This window comes from Podarcis cretensis (genome assembly GCF_951804945.1).
Source record: "Podarcis cretensis genome assembly, chromosome: 12".
Classification (NCBI taxonomy): domain Eukaryota; kingdom Metazoa; phylum Chordata; class Lepidosauria; order Squamata; family Lacertidae; genus Podarcis; species Podarcis cretensis.
Genome location: NC_137181.1, coordinates 46,675,021 through 46,691,861, shown reverse-complemented (window position 1 = coordinate 46,691,861; position 16,841 = coordinate 46,675,021). Strand labels below are relative to the sequence as shown.

The 16,841-nt window shown below is 45.8% G+C and overlaps 1 protein-coding gene and 1 long non-coding RNA gene across 4 annotated transcripts in view; one reads left to right on the top strand and one right to left on the bottom strand.

Annotated features, from left to right (window-relative positions):
• The window catches only part of SH3BP5 (SH3 domain binding protein 5), a 55,603-nt gene that overhangs the window by 33,171 nt on the left and 5,591 nt on the right, over positions 1–16,841 (bottom strand). Inside the window, exons 2-3 of one of the 2 annotated variants that reach the window (XM_079947384.1) lie at positions 15,546–15,608; positions 1,474–1,602 (exon numbers count right to left, since the gene is read on the bottom strand). In XM_079947384.1, the coding sequence (XP_079803510.1) occupies positions 1,474–1,602; positions 15,546–15,608 (192 nt within the window). Of the gene's footprint in view, positions 1–1,473; positions 1,603–2,508; positions 2,593–15,545; positions 15,609–16,841 lie in introns of those variants that run through there. The other variant, XM_079947385.1, reaches the window with a different exon arrangement.
• On the top strand, positions 2,609–13,312 carry LOC307199539. 2 transcript variants are annotated; one of them, XR_013832015.1, is made up of 3 exons: positions 2,609–2,854; positions 6,323–6,486; positions 12,407–13,312. It is a non-coding gene; the product is annotated as an uncharacterized lncRNA (long non-coding RNA). The 2 variants fall into 2 exon arrangements; XR_013832016.1 differs by having other exon boundaries at positions 2,615–2,854; positions 6,323–6,410; positions 12,489–13,312.

The following is a 16,841-nucleotide window of genomic DNA, read 5'->3' as shown; positions in this document are numbered from 1 at the left end:
AAAATCAAAACTGGATCAAGGGGGGTATGGTAAGAAGAGAAAGCCATCTCGGTCACTATTATGAGATTTAAAAACAGCGTGTCACAATATGATGATCACAAAGCAGCCACACAGCCATGTCCAGTCACAATTGTTTTCACACCGTAAGCCACAAACAGTCACTTTTAAGCAATGCCACCAGAATTTTTTGTTCTCCTTTTTGGTTCAAAACCACAGAAAGAGAAAGTGCGAGAGAGAAACTCCTCCATTATTTTAGTTTGCCATCAGTTTCCATAGCAACCCCAAAAGCCCGTGAGTAAGCAACGCCCAAACGTCTTCAAATTACAACACACCCACATGCTTTTTAAAATCGATTTACAATTTGAGCTTCTGCGCATCCGGGATTTTAAAAATCAGAACAAAGAGATGGAAATCCCAAGACCGATAATTAGTTGTGCTCTGACGCAATTGCTTGGAATCACAGGAACGCAGATAGGTTTTTGGAAGGATCTGACAGATCATTATTAGCGGGGACGGGGGAAGAAAATAGAGCAAGTCCTTTCAGAGTTTACTTGTGCGTGGGTGATATTTACAAGCAGCCGGAGAGGGTACAGAAGGAGAAAAACGGTGTCATCAGTCCCGCGACCATTACGCACAGTTGAAACATCCACAATGATATTTGTCAAATGCTTACACATCGCACAATATAAACAGCATCTTTGTGCAGTGGTACCTTGGTTCTCGAACTTAATCTGTTCTGGGAGTCTGTTCCGACTCCCGAAACCGTTCAAAAACCATACCCCTAAACATTTTGTGAATCTTTGTACTTTAGTATTTATTAACAATAAAATTGTGATTTTCTTGAGTCAAAATGAGAGTATCCCTAAACGTTTTTATAAAGAAAAAAGCACTGGTTTTATGAAAGTACAGTGGTACCTTGGTTCTCAAACATAATCCGTTCCAGGAGTCCATTCGACTCCTGAAACTGTTCGAAAATGAAGGCGCGGCTTCCAATTGGCTGCAGGAGCTTCCTGCACTCAAACAGAAGCCATGTCGGATGTTTGGCTTCCAAAAAACGTTCGCAAACCGGAACACTTACTTCTGGGTTTGCAGCGTTCGGGAGCCAAGCCATTTGAGAACCAAGGTACCACTGTACTCTTGGTGGGCAGATCTGGATGATAATTCACTATGGTTTATAAAGCTAGGAATGAGTATTGGGGCCAAGCCTTCAACTTTGGCTCGAAGTTCCTGGCTTGTATGCAACCAGTTCTTCGTTCTGTCCAAACCGGGGAATTCTGGCTCCACAAACCGAGGGAATAAGCCAAGATCACACCCTTAATACAAGCCAGGACCAAAGCCAGCACAGAACAATTGCAGTATATGAACAATTGCAGTATATGAAGCTGCCAACCATGCTCCAAAGCAGGCTAAAGTGTACTCTGTGTGGCTAGAGTCACACCCTCCCCGTTTAATAGCGAAGGCTTTTCGACTTACCTGCCTGGCAACCCTCCGAGCTTCCCAGTAGGGTTTCGAGTCTTCCACAGCTTTACCAATCTTCTTCACTAGCTCATCGAGTTTTATTGTAGCCTCAACCAGGACGGAGCGGAATTTCTGGCGCACATCCTGCAACAGCAAAGGGAAGCAAAAAGGTGTCAGGAGACGATTCTCGTAGTTGTAATACACTACGCCTGCCCATCCTGAACAACATGGAGGAACCTTAAGGATCACGGCTGTTGGAGTAAATAAGAAAACGTGTGCCGTTCAAATTTCTGGAGAGTAAATAAAGATCATTGTGACAGTGAAAGCCTTAGATAAATGTCCAATATGTGTATATAATATCTACCAACTTTTGCCGGCGATGCCAACTAGATTTGAACAGAGGTCAAACCCTCTCAAGTTTAAAAAAAAAATCGGACATGAATTTCTGTATTCCTCAAAAGAAACAAATGGTTTTTGCAGGGTGCTTTTTTTCAACTTTTAGAAATTTCAGAGTGATTCTGGGGCCCTTTCCCCCCTTAGCACTAACTGATAATGTCCTTTCAGCTGTGACCATATTTGTAATATTTGTTTGGGCACTATATCTCCATTGTAACTTGATTGTGTCACCTTCAATGGAATGCAATCTAGGCTTATTTGTATATAATTTTTTAATTAAATTTTCTGAATTACATTTCAAAATATTCATTTAAACAACCTTAAATCAATGCCTTCCCTTCTTTTCTTTTGGTGGTTCATTTTGCTTACCCTATATCCCAGCATATTTTACATAAACTAAGCCATTCTGTAATCCATTGTTACATCCATCAAAACATATTTACACTGCTGAATTTATATTAATGGTACCAGAGTTTTTAAACGAACAGCAATCTAGGTTTAATGTGTGTCACCTCAGTGCAATGTTTCCTAAACACAAGACAGATTGGGCTGCAACAACATGCTGTTCCTATATGCCTATTTAGTGATATTTTATACCATTACAAGGGAATACGCGATTGCTGGCCTTGCCCAATATCTCACTAGCTGCCATACCAACTCAACCGTCAAGCAGAATGTTGTTTCTAGCTTTCTCACCACCTCAAGGGGTGGGGTCTTGACCATCTGCTCCAAAGCCTGGCTGGGATGGCACTGCTGATGTCACAATACTCTTGTGATGTAGTTTAGTCTGCTGCCAGGCAAGATGACAACAAATGCAAGGTTGCCGCTAGAAACAGGAGCCCAGTGCTTTGTGTCTATCCCTCCCAATATCTAGGGAAATCAGTGCTTGACTACATCATTCTCAAGTTCCCCATTCATTCCACCCAAAATTTTGCCTGGCACAGGAAGATGCTGGTTGCATGATTCATCAGGGACCAGGAAGCCCAGTTGTGTCAGTATGGTAAGAATGACTGGGCTGTTCATGGCATGATGCAAATACGCTGCACCACTGCATGGCATAAGTGGCGAGGTTATAATAGTTATATACTTTGTACTTACTATCTAGCTATCTATCTAATTAGGATGTGGGTGGTGCTGTGGTCTAAACCACTGAGCCTCTTGGGCTTGCTGATCAGAAGGTCAGCGGTTTGAATCCCCGCTATGGGGTGAGCTCCCGTTGCTCTGTCCCAGCCCCTGCCAACCTAGCAATTAGAAAGCACACCAGTGCAAGTAGATAAATAGGTACCGCTGTGGAGGGAAGGTAAACGGCGTTTCCATGCGCTCTGGCTTCCGTCACAGTGTCCCGTTGCGCCAGAAGCAGTTTAGCCATGCTGGCCACATGACCCAGAAAGCTGTCTGTGGACAAACGCCGGCCTGAAAGTGATGCGAGCGCCGCAACCCCATAGTTGCCTTTGGTTGGACTTAACCATCCAGGGGGACTTTACCTTTTACTATGTATTTGTTAGCAACATCTTTCCATAATCTGCGCTATAAATACCAGAAAAGAAGTTCTGACTGACACAGGTGGCAAAGTAGGGGACCCCAGAAATCTCTCTCCAATGGCATCGTCCACTAAGCAGCATGGAGCTGTTGTCTATCTAACTCCAGCTTTGAAGAGTAACCATTTCTTCTGAGGGATAGCTCAGTCAACAGAGCATGTAGACTCTTTATCTCAGGGTTGTGGGTTCGAGCCCCACATTGGGCAAAAGATTCCTGCATTGCAGGGGGTTGGAATAGATTATCCTTGTGTTTTTTTCCAACTCTACAATTCCTTGCAAGGATTAACACACACACACACACACACACACACACACACACACACACACAGTCTAACATCCCAACAGCAAGCCAGAAAAGGATGATAATTAGCAACACAACGTTTCATTTACTGGTGAAGCAAACGTTTTAATTATAACCGACGTCTCTAAAAGCTTATTTCTGACTCTCTTTAAGAACTACGTGCTAGGATGACATCAGCTTTTATAATTGAGCAGCTGCAAAAATAGGACAGGAAAACAAGACAGGAGGACCATAATATGTACTTTCTGGAGCGTTGGTGGCTGGGCATAACCCTACTGTGAGCAGCTTAATCCTATTAAATAAGATGGGGCTTTCTGTGAAATTAAAGACTTGGGTGTATTATAAGCACTTTCGTTTTTCCAATAATTTCAAGTACTAGCCTGTATTTAATATACATCAATAGACAAGGACAAACAAAACCTGCTCTTGGGGGAGAAAAGGATTTTTGAGTAGCAAAAAACGGCTGATAATTCCGTCCCCAGTATACCAGGATGACTTCCTCTCATGATAGACGTAACATGCTGTCTCAAGAAAGAGAAACCAGACAGATTTCAAGGCCCTTTTAAACCACACAGTGATTTAAAGCAGCAGGAACAAAGCAAATGTTACACCCATCCACACACCCCTCCAGATATCCCAAATTTTGAATTCCAGGCCTGAAAGACAGACAAAGATGATTCTCCTGCCCTTCACAGGATGACAGGTTTTCAGATACACAGCGCTCAATTCTCAGCTATATGGCAGGCAAGCATGGGAGTGAAATTTATTCTCTTCCCGGGGTTCATATAGCGGAGAAGCTCCATTATCCTCTTGACAACCCACAAGGCAGGGATTGGGATTCTGTTGACAGCCCATTACCCCAGTAGAAAGGAATAAATTGTTGATTGTAATATAAGCCGGTTTTGAAGCTGGGTAGGGCTCTAGCTTGCAATTGGCTTTATTAATCCAGCACTAAATGTTTAAAGCAGGACGCAGGTGGGGCTGTGGGTTAAACCACAGAGCCTAGGACTTGCCGATCAGAAGATCGGCGGTTCAAATCCCCGCAACGGGGTGAGCTCCCGTTGCTCGGTCCCTGCTCCTGCCAACCTAGCAGTTCGAAAGCATGAAGTGCAAGTAGATAAATAGGTACCGCTCCGGTGGGAAGCTAAACGGCGTTTCCGTGCGCTGCTCTGGTTCGTCAGAAGCAGCTTAGTCATGCTGGCCACATGACCCAGAAGCTGTATGCCGGCTCCCTCGGCAAATAAAGCAAGATGAGCGCCGCAACCCCAGAGTCGGTCACGACTGGACTTAATGGTCAGGGGTCCCTTTTCTTTAAATGTTTAAATAGTCAGAGTGAGGCCAATATTCCTGTTTCAAGCCGTCAGGCTTTGGGTCTCCCCCCAAAAAAAACCATTAGGAGCCATTCACACAGCCCCTTTCCCAACTGTGCAACTGCAAAGGGTAACTTACTCCCAATGTAAGATGAACTGGCAAAGCTCTGCTGACTGGGGCTGATGGGAGTTGTAGTCCAAAACATCTGGAAGGCACCAGATGTGTACATGGACCCCTTTAAGAAGGATAATGGCTTTCTGCAGCCACGCCCTAGTCTATGTTGAGCTTAGAAATGATCACATCAAGTCTGCAAATAAATTCCAACTTCTCACTGGAGTCTCCCTTTGGAATTTTGAGCATCTTCATGTTAGAGATTCTTCAGAGAGTCTGAAAATGCTCTCCCAGGGGCTTTCTCAGAATTACCACTGAGAAATTTGAAATGCCACTGTCTGATATAGATTCTCCAGTGGCCTAGTCGGGGGGCACAGGGGCGATTGCCCCAGGCACAAAATTGTTAGGGGTGCAATATTTCAACACCCAGTGCTGCCTCAATAAACTCAGTGTGCCTCTGTCACTGGGCTCCATTGAAAACAGCTGCTGCATGCGAACCAGGAAGTGACCTCTCCAGGCAATGGAATGACTCTTCTTTTCTTATCTCTGCGGCTGCCTTCTCCTGGGTGACACGGACACCGTTAGGCAGCTGAATGTGCATTCACACTCTGTCTTTTCCTCTGCATGGCCCCGGGCACTGGCAACCCATGGTACGCCACTGTCAAGACCAGAGAGAACAGGTGGGCTGTGAGCATCTCCTGGGAAGGACACTGCCTCAAACCATGTTGCCAGCCAGTGTGAACAATATTGAACTAGATGGATTCTGCCTAAGGCAGCTCCCTTTGTTGCTAACGTTTGTGACGCATTCACACGATTCTCAACTTCTCCAGTGATTTTTCAACAACTTCCCCAATCACAGAGGCAGCTGTTCTAAACCGCACAAGGGAAAGTCTCAAATTCTGCCTTGCGCCACACTGCCAAGAACATGAACCGTGGCGGGGGGTTGTTAGGCTACATCTGCCCCACAATTGGGAGAGCCTTGACATACTCTGGCCAAAGCGCCTTATTCATCGGCTCAAAGCTCCAGTCATTCTGCTGTCGCTCCCAGCTGCTCTGCTGCAGGCCTCCCAGCGCTTGACCAGCTGCCCTACCTCAATGGGTCATTAAATATTTCCTTCCTTCCTTCATCACCATTATGTGCAGCATTCTGTTTTCCTAAAAGCAGAACAAATCATCTAATTCTGTCCCCCTTTCCTTTTGTTTCCAGGCTGGCCCACCTTGCAGCAAATTCCGGTTCAAACTACAAGGTCACGGACGGCGGGACAAGTGAGTGGATCAGCCCAATTGAAAAACCAGTTAAGTGGGGATATGTGGTCCTCAGTCAGTTTCGTTTACTGCAGTCAGCTTTTAAAGGATTCCATTTTAACTGGTGTGTTGATATGTTAAGAACAGTGAATGGGTGTTGTTGCATTGTGAATGGCAAACAAAGTTGATGGACTATGCCGAAATGGCAAAATTAACTGGAAAGCTCAGAAATCAAGAAGAGAAGAACTTTAATAAGGAATGGGGAAAGTTTATAATTTACCCTATTTTTTGCTCTATAAGACTCACTTTTTCCCTCCTAAAAGTAAGGGGAAATGTGTGTGCGTCTTATGGAGCGAATGCAGGCTGCACAGCTATCCCAGAAGCCAGAACAGCAAGAGGGATTGCTGCTTTCACTGCGTAGCAATCCCTCTTGCTGTTCTGGTTTGTGAGATTCAGAATATTTTTTTTCTTGTTTTCCTCCTCCAAAAACAGTCTTGTGGTCTGGTGCGTCTTATAGAGCGAAAAATACGGTATTTACAAGTCCACTGTTAGCAGGACTTTAACCACACTTGTAAAGTAATGGAAAGTAGGGATAATTTAGGATGAAAAATTTGGAGAAGTATTGATACGCAGTTGTAAATAGTAATCCCGTTAGGACCCAGGGAAGGGATGAGGGGAAGTCAGGAGATTCAGAGTAATCTCAATATTTGGATTCGGAACTATTTTATGTTGTATGTTTATACTTTTTAAAATCAAATGTTAAAAAATTATTTGGGGGGAGAGAGTCCTGCATTGCAAAGGTTTGGACCAGAAGGCCCTTGTGGTTCCTTCCCACTCAATGATTCTAACCCTGAAGAGGATAATATAAAACTTGGGAGGTCAAACGCATGATACATAGCGTCAACTGAATTGCAGATTACTAATATATTTATGTGTAAGTGCACACTGTGACCCTTCCTATTCCCAATTCAGTATGCATGCATGAGCAAGAGTCATTTCCTGCTCTTCTCCCCCCACCAAACACACACAGCTTCATTACTAAGTCTTAGTTCTCGGAGATCAGCATTTACAAGCAGTGCCCGTGAACTTTATGCTCTCAAGTACAGCAAAGGGATACGTAAATATGGGCCACAGCTCACGTTCAAAGCATCACTAAACGCTTGCCACAAATGAGAACACTGAGTTTGGTCTGAACCAGCATCAGGATGGAGTGCAGGCAAGTTAACCCTTTCCCCTCTTCGTGGTCCCAATGACCCTCCCCAAAATAAATTCTTGGAAGGGAAAACTTGCACTGGTGCCAATGGAAGTTTGACCTCCCAGGGCTAAGGGGTTGGGTTGAGTTCCCAGCCCTGCTTTCCCTTCCAAGCTATGCAAATGTTTAACCACCAGCATCAACTGCTTATGCACAATTCATGTCATGCTATGGAAGTGAGAGCTGGACCATAAAGAGAGCTGATCGCCAAAGAATTGATGCTTTTGAATTATGGGGGTGGAGGAGACTCTTGAGAGTCCCATGGACTGCAAGAAGATCAAACCTATCCATTCTTAAGGAAATCGGCCCTGAGTGCTCACTGGAAGGACAGATTGTGAAGCTGAGGCTCCAATACTTTGGCCACCTCATGAGAAGAGAAGACTCCCTGGAAAAGACCCTGATGTTGGGAAAGATGGAGGGCACAAGGAGAAGGGGACGACAGAGGATGAGATGGTTGGACAGTGTTCTTGAAGCTACAAACATGAGTCTGACCAAACTGCGGGAGGCAGTGGAAGACAGGAGTGCCTGGCGTTCTCTGGTCCATGGGGTCACGAAGAGTTGGACACGACTAAACGACTAAACAACAAGCTTTGCCCTCCGTTTCGAGCTTTGCAAATAAGCACTCAAGTTACTACCCTGCTGTGTTATTTTTTATTTTTTTTACCAGCCTGCCGGGGCCTGGCTAAAAAGAGGTGGAGATACCCCCACACCCCATTTGCAACAGGGCTGACTATCAGAGGGGAGATGTTTCATATCAAAAAGCCATCCTGTCCACACACACAAAGCCAGAGCACTGCTGATGTGGCAAAGCAGCGCTCACTGGTCTTAAAACAGTATTAGCGAAGAGTTCACTTCACAAAGGCTTCAATCAGGAGCAGGAACACCAGACAAAGCCGCGCATTAAAAATCCCTCGGAGGACCTCCATAATCCTTGGCTGCAGCATTAGCGCTGGGCTCTGCACTTTGTGCCAACGGAGTTATGGATTTTAACCAAGCCCAATCAAAGGCTCATTAAGAAGCAATAGATTAATTTATACAAAACCATCAATAGCCCAGTGCCTTTCAATCCATTTGCTCTCTACCTTGCTGAGACCACCGCAGCAACACGCAGCAGGCTTCCAAGCCATCGGAGGAGCAGCGAGCGCTCCAGGGGGCCATAAACAATTGGGCAGAGAGGATACAGGATGCTATTTATTGTCTTGCAGAACCGAGGCTGCCAAAGATATTGACTTTGCAGGCTGCTAGCCAAACCTTTGTTTTTTTTTAACAGGAGAACATACATGCATCAGCCGCCGATTCTTGGATTTACATGCCATGGAAATCATTTCCGCCATGTAAATTACTACCATTATTTATGAAATTTGTATACCACCCTCATCCGTAGATCTCAGGGCAATTCACAGCACTGAAATACCAAAACACAAAATACGTAAGAAAAACAAGCAAACCAGTATCTATACTGCCGCGACTGTCGGTTCTGCACAGCCAATGATTTTGATACAGAATCTCAAATCATCTTCAATGTGCAAGCGAGCTGTAGCGCACCGAAAGTGGCGTACAGCACACAGCAGCAGAAGCTGGGAAGTGCTGGAAGTTGCCACAGAGTAGCCTATCGCAGGCATTGAGGGATGTAAAAATGAGGAAGGCCTGCACAACTCGCAATTCCCCAGACCTAACAGGACTTGTCATTCTTGTACTGTGGTCTCCCAAATGCAGGGATTTATATATTCCACCTTTCTTTGAAGGACATCATAACGGCACTTGTGGTTCTCCTACCCTAGCAGCATTTTATCCTCGCGACCAGCACTCAAAATTCTCCAAGCGCATTTTGCAGCTGGCCATCACCCACTTAAGGGACGCAGGTGGCGCTGTGGGTTAAACCACAGAGCCTAGGACTTGCCGATCAGAAGGTCGGCGGTTTGAATCCCTGCGACGGGGTGAGCTCCCGTTGCTCGGTCCCTGCTCCTGCCAACCTAGCAGTTAGAAAGCACATCAAAGTACAAGTAGATAAATAGGTACTGCTCCAGCGGGAAGGTAAACGGCATTTCTGTGCGCTGCTCTGGTTTGCCAGAAGTGGCTTAATCATGCTGGCCACATGACCCGGAAGCTGTATGCCGGCTCCCTCAGCCAATAAAGCGAGATGAGCGCCACAACCCCAGAGTCGATCACGACTGGACCTAATGGTCAGGGGTCCCTTTACCTTTACCTATCACCCACTTGCAACCAAATGAAGATGCCAGGATGGCGCCGGATGCCTCCCACCATCTGGAGACGCATTCCTGGGGATCCTCGAAAGCGTTCGACTGTTTTCACACTAACCAGCAACCCATCCAAAAAGTCGTATTGGAAAAAATGTGACTTTCAAGCTACCTGTCCCAAAAACGGCAACATGTTGTTCTGATTTGGCGACTGCAACCCTGGCTTAAGGAGCCTGGCTTATATATCTGAGTTTCTAACACCCCTCGCAACAACCCTTGGAGGCAAGTTAGGCTGAGAGAGAGTGCAACTGTCAAACAGCACCCTGAATTTCTTTCTTTTTTTAATTATTTTATTTTCAATGCAAAATCATAACAAAAAATACAAACATTGAATCCAAAATAATACTATACAAACAAGAAAGAAAAGCAGAACATACAAAAAAGGAAAACAAGACAAAAAAGCATACATCTAACAAATAAAACCATATCATCATTCTAATCTAGTCAATATATACATATACACATATTGACTTCCTTCCTTTGTTCTAGGACGTCAAAATTTTTACTCTTACTATATTGTTGTGTCTAATGTAGATTACTTCCATCTTTGTACTTTTTTTACACCATTTTTCTTTTTCTTTAACCCTGTAAGCATCATTCATTACATACCGATATGCTTACTCCAGAACAATGTTTTTTCATATACTCTTTAGCACATCCCATTCTTTTAATAATTTCTGGTCCGATTGTCCCCTTATAAATGCTGTGAGTGTTGCCAGATTTATGTATTCACAAAATTTAATTTGCCATTCTTTCACTGATGGAATTTTTCTCCCTTTCCAGTTTTTTGCTATAAGCATCCTGGCAGCTGTCGTTGCATAAAGGAATACTTTCCTTTGATTGTCGGGAATATGATTATACCTAAAAGGAATGCCTCCGGTTTTTTACTGAAAGATATTTTGAACATCTTTTTGATTTCTTCATAAATTTCATTCCAGAATTGTTTAACAGGTCGGCATTCCCACCACATGTGTAACATTGTTCCATTGTTCCCTGAATTTCATGGCTGAGTGGTGATATGAACCAGAGTCGCCCTAGCCCACAACTCTTAACCAATAGTTGCAGACGTCAAAGCCAGGTTTATCAAGCATGCAGCCCGATGGATCACAATTCGTGCAGACCTAGAATAATGATGGCTCTGCAAAGATCAGGACGTGGAGAGATCGGTCCACCTCTTCCGTATCTCTCGTGCCACAGAAAAGGCTATGGCGCCCTTGAGCAGTGGCGTAGCGTGGGGGGTGCAGGGGGGACCGGCCGCACCGGGCGCAACATCTGGGGGTTAGGGTTATGGGGCGCAAATCCACGGGTTGGGGGGCGCAAATCCATGGGTTAGGGGGTGCAAATTACTTGCCTTGCCCCGGGTGCTGACAACCCACGCTACGCCACTGCCCTTGAGAACTTCCCTTGGCACACACAAGGCCTCAGAACCACCATCACATAGACCCCAAGGACAAGGTGGAGACAGTGGTTACCATTTTCTCCCTTGGAAAGTACGTGGAGCTGAAAGAGGAAGCTGGAAAAGTGCCACTGCTTCCCACTTCCTCTTTCAGCAGAATGTGCTTTTTAAAGCTCAGAGTAATTCGACGGAACCCAACCTTTACCTTGGAAAAAGGGTGAGCACGCATGCTCTCTTTGCCTCTTTCAGCCTCTGGGAGAAGGGCTGGTTTGAGGGAGGGAGGAGGGAGGTTTCCCACTGCGCCCGCGAAAAAACCCAACTACGTCCTTGGGCTTCGAAAGGTTGGTAACCTGGGTATAAACAGCAGCAAAGCAGTACAGACATACCTTGTAAGTCGAACGGAATCCGTTCCAGAATTCTGTTCTATTTCCAAGGTGCAGCTTCCAATTGGCTGCAGGAGCGTCCTGCAGCCAATCAGAAGCTGCACTGGACGTTCCAAAAATCATTCGAAAACCAGAACAATCACTTCTGGTTTTCGATCATTCGGAAGCCGAAACATTCGACTTTACAGGCATTGGGCTTCCGAGGTCCCACTGTACAAAGGATGCATTCTCTAGCTATTCTGCCGTCCCACCAGGGCGCTACTGACCGAATTACCGGCATAAATTAAAGGTAAAGGTAAAGGGACCCCTGACCATTAGGTCCAGTTGCAGACAACTCTGGGGTTGTGGCGCTCATCTTGCTTTATTGGCCGAGGGAGCCAGCGTACAGCATGACTAAGCCGCTTCTGGCGAACCAGAGCAGCACACGGAAACGCCGTTTGCCTTCTTGCCGTAGTGGTACCTTTTTATCTACTTGCACTTTGATGTGCTTTCGAACTGCTAGGTTGGCAGGAGCAGGGACCGAGCAACGGGAGCTCACCCCGTTGCAGGGATTCAAACCGCCGACCTTCTGATCGGCAAGTCCTAGGCTCTGTGGTTTAACCCACAGCACCACCCGTGTCCCACACTGGCATACATTAGAGAGGGGCAAATTAGTGCTTTCGTGCAATTCTCATCTGGGACCCACCGCCTCAAAAACATCCCCCAACATTCATAAATTACAGACAGCCGTGTCCTCAACTGCCCTTTGTTTGCGGAGAACGGTGCCCAGAGGACTTATTAAGAGACCTCTTCTCCGAACTGGCGACATCTGCCCAGAATAGCCTCTTCTCCTTTGGCAGGTCCCTGACTGACAACATCGGTTACCATCTGCTGGAGGTAGGGAGTTAAAGTTTAAAAGGCCAGGCGACAAGAAAGGAGCATTCAAGTAAGCGTTATGTTGTTTCTTTCAAAATGGCCTAGGGAACAACAAATCCAGGATATTGGACAAACGGGAGCACAGAACAAAAGGGAAAAAGAAAAAAAAAATCTACATGATTGCTGCCTCTCTCCACCCCCCAAGACAAAATGCTATTATCTGCTTTCAGTCAGCATGCATTTTATTATGTTTTTACTAATTTTTTTATCATTGGTGTTCTGTAATGTGTTTTTAATGTTGTACACTGCCCTGGGATCTTCTGATAATGGTCTGTAAATTGATATTGTTGTTATTGTTGTTTCATATGCAGCACGATACTGAGCAGCTTGTGAACATTTATTTCTAAACAGCAGCTGAAGCAAGAAAAATCATTTAAGGCACAGGATGCGGATCCTGTGGTCCTCCAGTTGTTGTTGGACAACACCTCATAGAGTCATAGAATTGCAGAGTTGGAAAGACCACGTGGGTCATCGAGTCCAAAGATCCTCCAATGCAGGAATCTTTTTGCCCAACGTGGGACTCAAACCCACGACCCTAGATTAAGAGCCCCACGCTCTACCCATCAGCCAAAGTCAGCAAGGCCAATAACCAGGGAAGGCGGAAGTTGTGAACATCTGGAGAGCTCGAAGCTCCCCATCCTGCCTTAAGATTCACTTCATACCACCATTCCTAGCAGAAAGATGCATGAATTTAACCCGGGTATGGGGAGCTGCACTCTGGGTTGATGGGAGCTGTAGTTTACCAACATCTGGATTCAGTTCTGTGCTCCAAAACAACGGAAAGCATAGCTTGCAGGAATGAGATCAACCAGACTGAAGTAGGTTAGAGCTTCAATTCTCAGACATTTTGCTACCCGAGGCAGAGCAGCAAATGTCACACCGCCCTTGCCCTTGAGGCACAGAGTACTCATAGAATCAGAGAATCATAGAGTTGGAAGAGACCACGAGGGCCATCGAGTCCAACCCCCTGCCAAGCAGGAAACACCATCAGAGCACTCCTGACATATGGTTGTCAAGCCTCTGCTTAAAGACCTCCAAAGAAGGAGACTCCACCACACTTCTTGGCAGCAAATTCCACTGTCGAACAGCTCTTACTGTCAGGAAGTTCTTCCTAATGTTTAGGTGGAATCTTCTTTCTTGTAGTTTGGAGCCATTGCTCCGTGTCCGCTTCTCTGGAGCAGCAGAAAACAACCTTTCTCCCTTCTCTATGTGACATCCTTTTATATATTTGAACATGACTATCATATCACCCCTTAACCTCCTCTTCTCCAGGCTAAACATGCCCAGCTCCCTTAGCCGTTCCTCAAGGCCGACCAATATATTTTGGCACCTGAAGCAGAAAAATCCCACAAGCTTCGCCTTTCCCTGGCAGTAAAAATGCAGCAACGGTCAAGTCCCGTAATTAACAACTTGCTGCCCTCTGATGACACTCTGTCTAATGGTAGGGCTGGCCCCATCCACTTTGCTTGCAGAGCGGTACAAGGATTGCTAAAGAGCATTAAGGCCGATGCCCAATACTCCTTCGGTTCTGTCAAACGTGTGGCTCATCCTCTCCCGATCTGTAAAATGGTGGCAGGGGAGAAATATTCCCACAGTCCAACATTCTGGTCCACTCTGTGGCTTGTTTGTTCTATGCTTGGCTGCCACAATGAGAGAGACATATGCCCCCTTTTCAAACCTTTCTGAGGGTACTTAACATATACTACTACATTTTCGGCTTTCTATCTGTTGCGGCAACCTTTCCTCATTTTGACAGTCAGTGAGCAAAGCTGCGAGGCGCAAGCATATCCATTTTGAGACTATGTGCTTGCGGAACTGGGATTTTTACAAGTATGCGTTCTGCTTTTGTGAGAAATCCACCTTTTGGTGTGGCTGCACCCATAAATATTAGGCAGGCGCTTCCGTCTTTTTTTTGATACCTTCTTTAAAAAAAAGAAAAATCAAGCGAGCCTACCCAGATGCGAAATTGAATCCGGCCTATCTGTATTTTAAAACTATCCATTTTAACGATCGTTTTGATATTTTCATTTTGCCTTCCTGTTTTTAAAGCCCGTTGACTTTTATGACATTTTCTTAGGACTTTTCCAGGTTGTTTTCGATTAAAAAGGTAAAGGGACCCCTGACCATCAGATCCAGTCGTGACCGACTCTAGGGTTGCGGCGCTCATCTCGCTTTACTGGCCGAGGGAGCCAGCGTACAGCTTCCGGGTCATGAGGCCAGCATGACTAAGCCGCTTCTGGCGAACCAGAGCAGCGCACGGAAACGCCGTTTACCTTCCCACCTATTTATCTACTTGCACTTTGACGTGCTTTTGAACTGCTAGGTTGGCAGGAGCAGGGACCGAGCAACGGGAGCTCACCCCGTTGCAGGGATTCAAACCGCCAACCTTCTGATTGAGAAGCCCTAGCTTCGGTGGTTTAACCCACAGCGCCACCCACGTCCCTGTTTTTGATTAAGCTGTATATAAATCTGGCAGAAATAATAAGTCTTTCTGTCATTTTGAGGCAGCATCTCAGGATCCCGCAAACGTTGGCGGAAGCGCTACAGGAGGGCGAGAGAGAGAAGGAGGGAGCCCAACCAAATTCAAAAGCGCTGTTTGCATACCTACATGTAGGATTAATTACCACTTTGATTGCTACACTCCTTATCCCTTGGGGCAGGATATCACAGGACGAATGAAATTCAAAGCACTGTACAAAGTAATGTCGTTCAATTTCAGTGTCTGAGCAGGAGAAGTGTGACCTACTTTCTCTTCGTCTGCCGACTTAGTCCACACAGACATTTTATTTTTATTTTGCCATTTCTCTGGTGTGTGTGTGTGTGCTTTGTTTTTTTTAAGCGGCCAAGACAAAAAATCCAAACAAATACCATTCTCTTAAAAAAACCAACACTAATAACAACCTTAAAAATGTATATACAAGATCTCCGAGAAGAATGTATGTTTGTACAAAGCAGGAAAGCATTAAAAAAAAAAATGGTACCTCAAGCTCTGTTTCTCTCCGATTGATAGCATCTGTGGATTGATTCAACTTTTCTAGTTCCCCCTGGAAGAAAGCCAAAAAAACAGCACATGTTGAGAAATACGACACCGACAGAGCTGGGATGGACTCGGGTTATTAAGTGTCATCTGGCATTCCGGGGAGAGGGGCCTCAGCTGGAATGTGAAATGGAAACGGAAGGGTGGAAGGCATTTTAACTGCGAGGCCGAAATTTATGGCGCCGGGGCCTCTGTGTTGAGGCGGATTTGGGGACAGGGAAGAGGGAGAGGCTTCGGACACCTTTTGAAGACTGCAACGGAGGGTTACGTTTTCAAGAGTTATTCTAGTTCAATTCCAAAGCTGTTCCTCTTTATGACTTGCAAGTCATGAGTGCAAATCGGGAACCGAACTCCTCCCAGAAGGGCAAGGAAGTGCATCTAAGGAAGAACAAACAGTGCTTAGGAAAAGAGGCCTAAACCATCGCTTAACGACAGGCAAGATCCAAATTCGAGAGAATGAAAAGGGTTTTCTTCCCCTATGTTTAAGATTCCAGGTATCCATTCCTCACCGCCTTTTCCTTTCTTCTAACCCTGCTAAAAGGGACGCGGGTGGCGCTGTGGGTAAAACCTCAGTGCCTAGGACTTGCCGATCGTATGGTCGGCGGTTCGAATCCCCGCTGCCGGGTGAGCTCCCGTCTTTCGGTCCCAGCTCCTGCCCACCTAGCAGTTCGAAAGCACCACTAAGTGCAAGTAGATAAATAGGTACCGCTCCAGCGGGAAGGTAAACGGCGTTTCCGTGTGCTGCGCTGGTGCTGGCTCTCCAGTTGCAGCTTCGTCACGCTGGCCACGTGACCCGGCCTCTTAAGTGAGATGAGCGCACAACCCTATGGGACACGATTGGCCCATACGGGCAGGGGTACCTTTACCTTAACCCTGCTAAAATTAAGAACTAAAGTATTTAATTACGTCATACCTCGGGTTACAAACGCTTCAGGTTGTGCGTTTTCGGGTTGCGCACCACGCCGAACCCAGAAGTACCGGAACGGGTTACTTCCGGGTTTCGGTGCGTGTGCATGTGCAGAAACACTAAATCGCGCTTTGCGCATGCGCAGAAACGTCAAATCGCGGCCCGCGCATGTGCAGCGGGTTGCGAACGTGCCTCCCGCACGGATCACATTCGCAACCCAAGCGTCCACTACGGTGGTACCTCGCAAGACGAAATTAATTCGTTCTGCAAGTTTTTTCGTCTTGCGAATTTTTCGTCTTGCGAAGCACGGATTTTGGAAAAGCTTCAAAAATC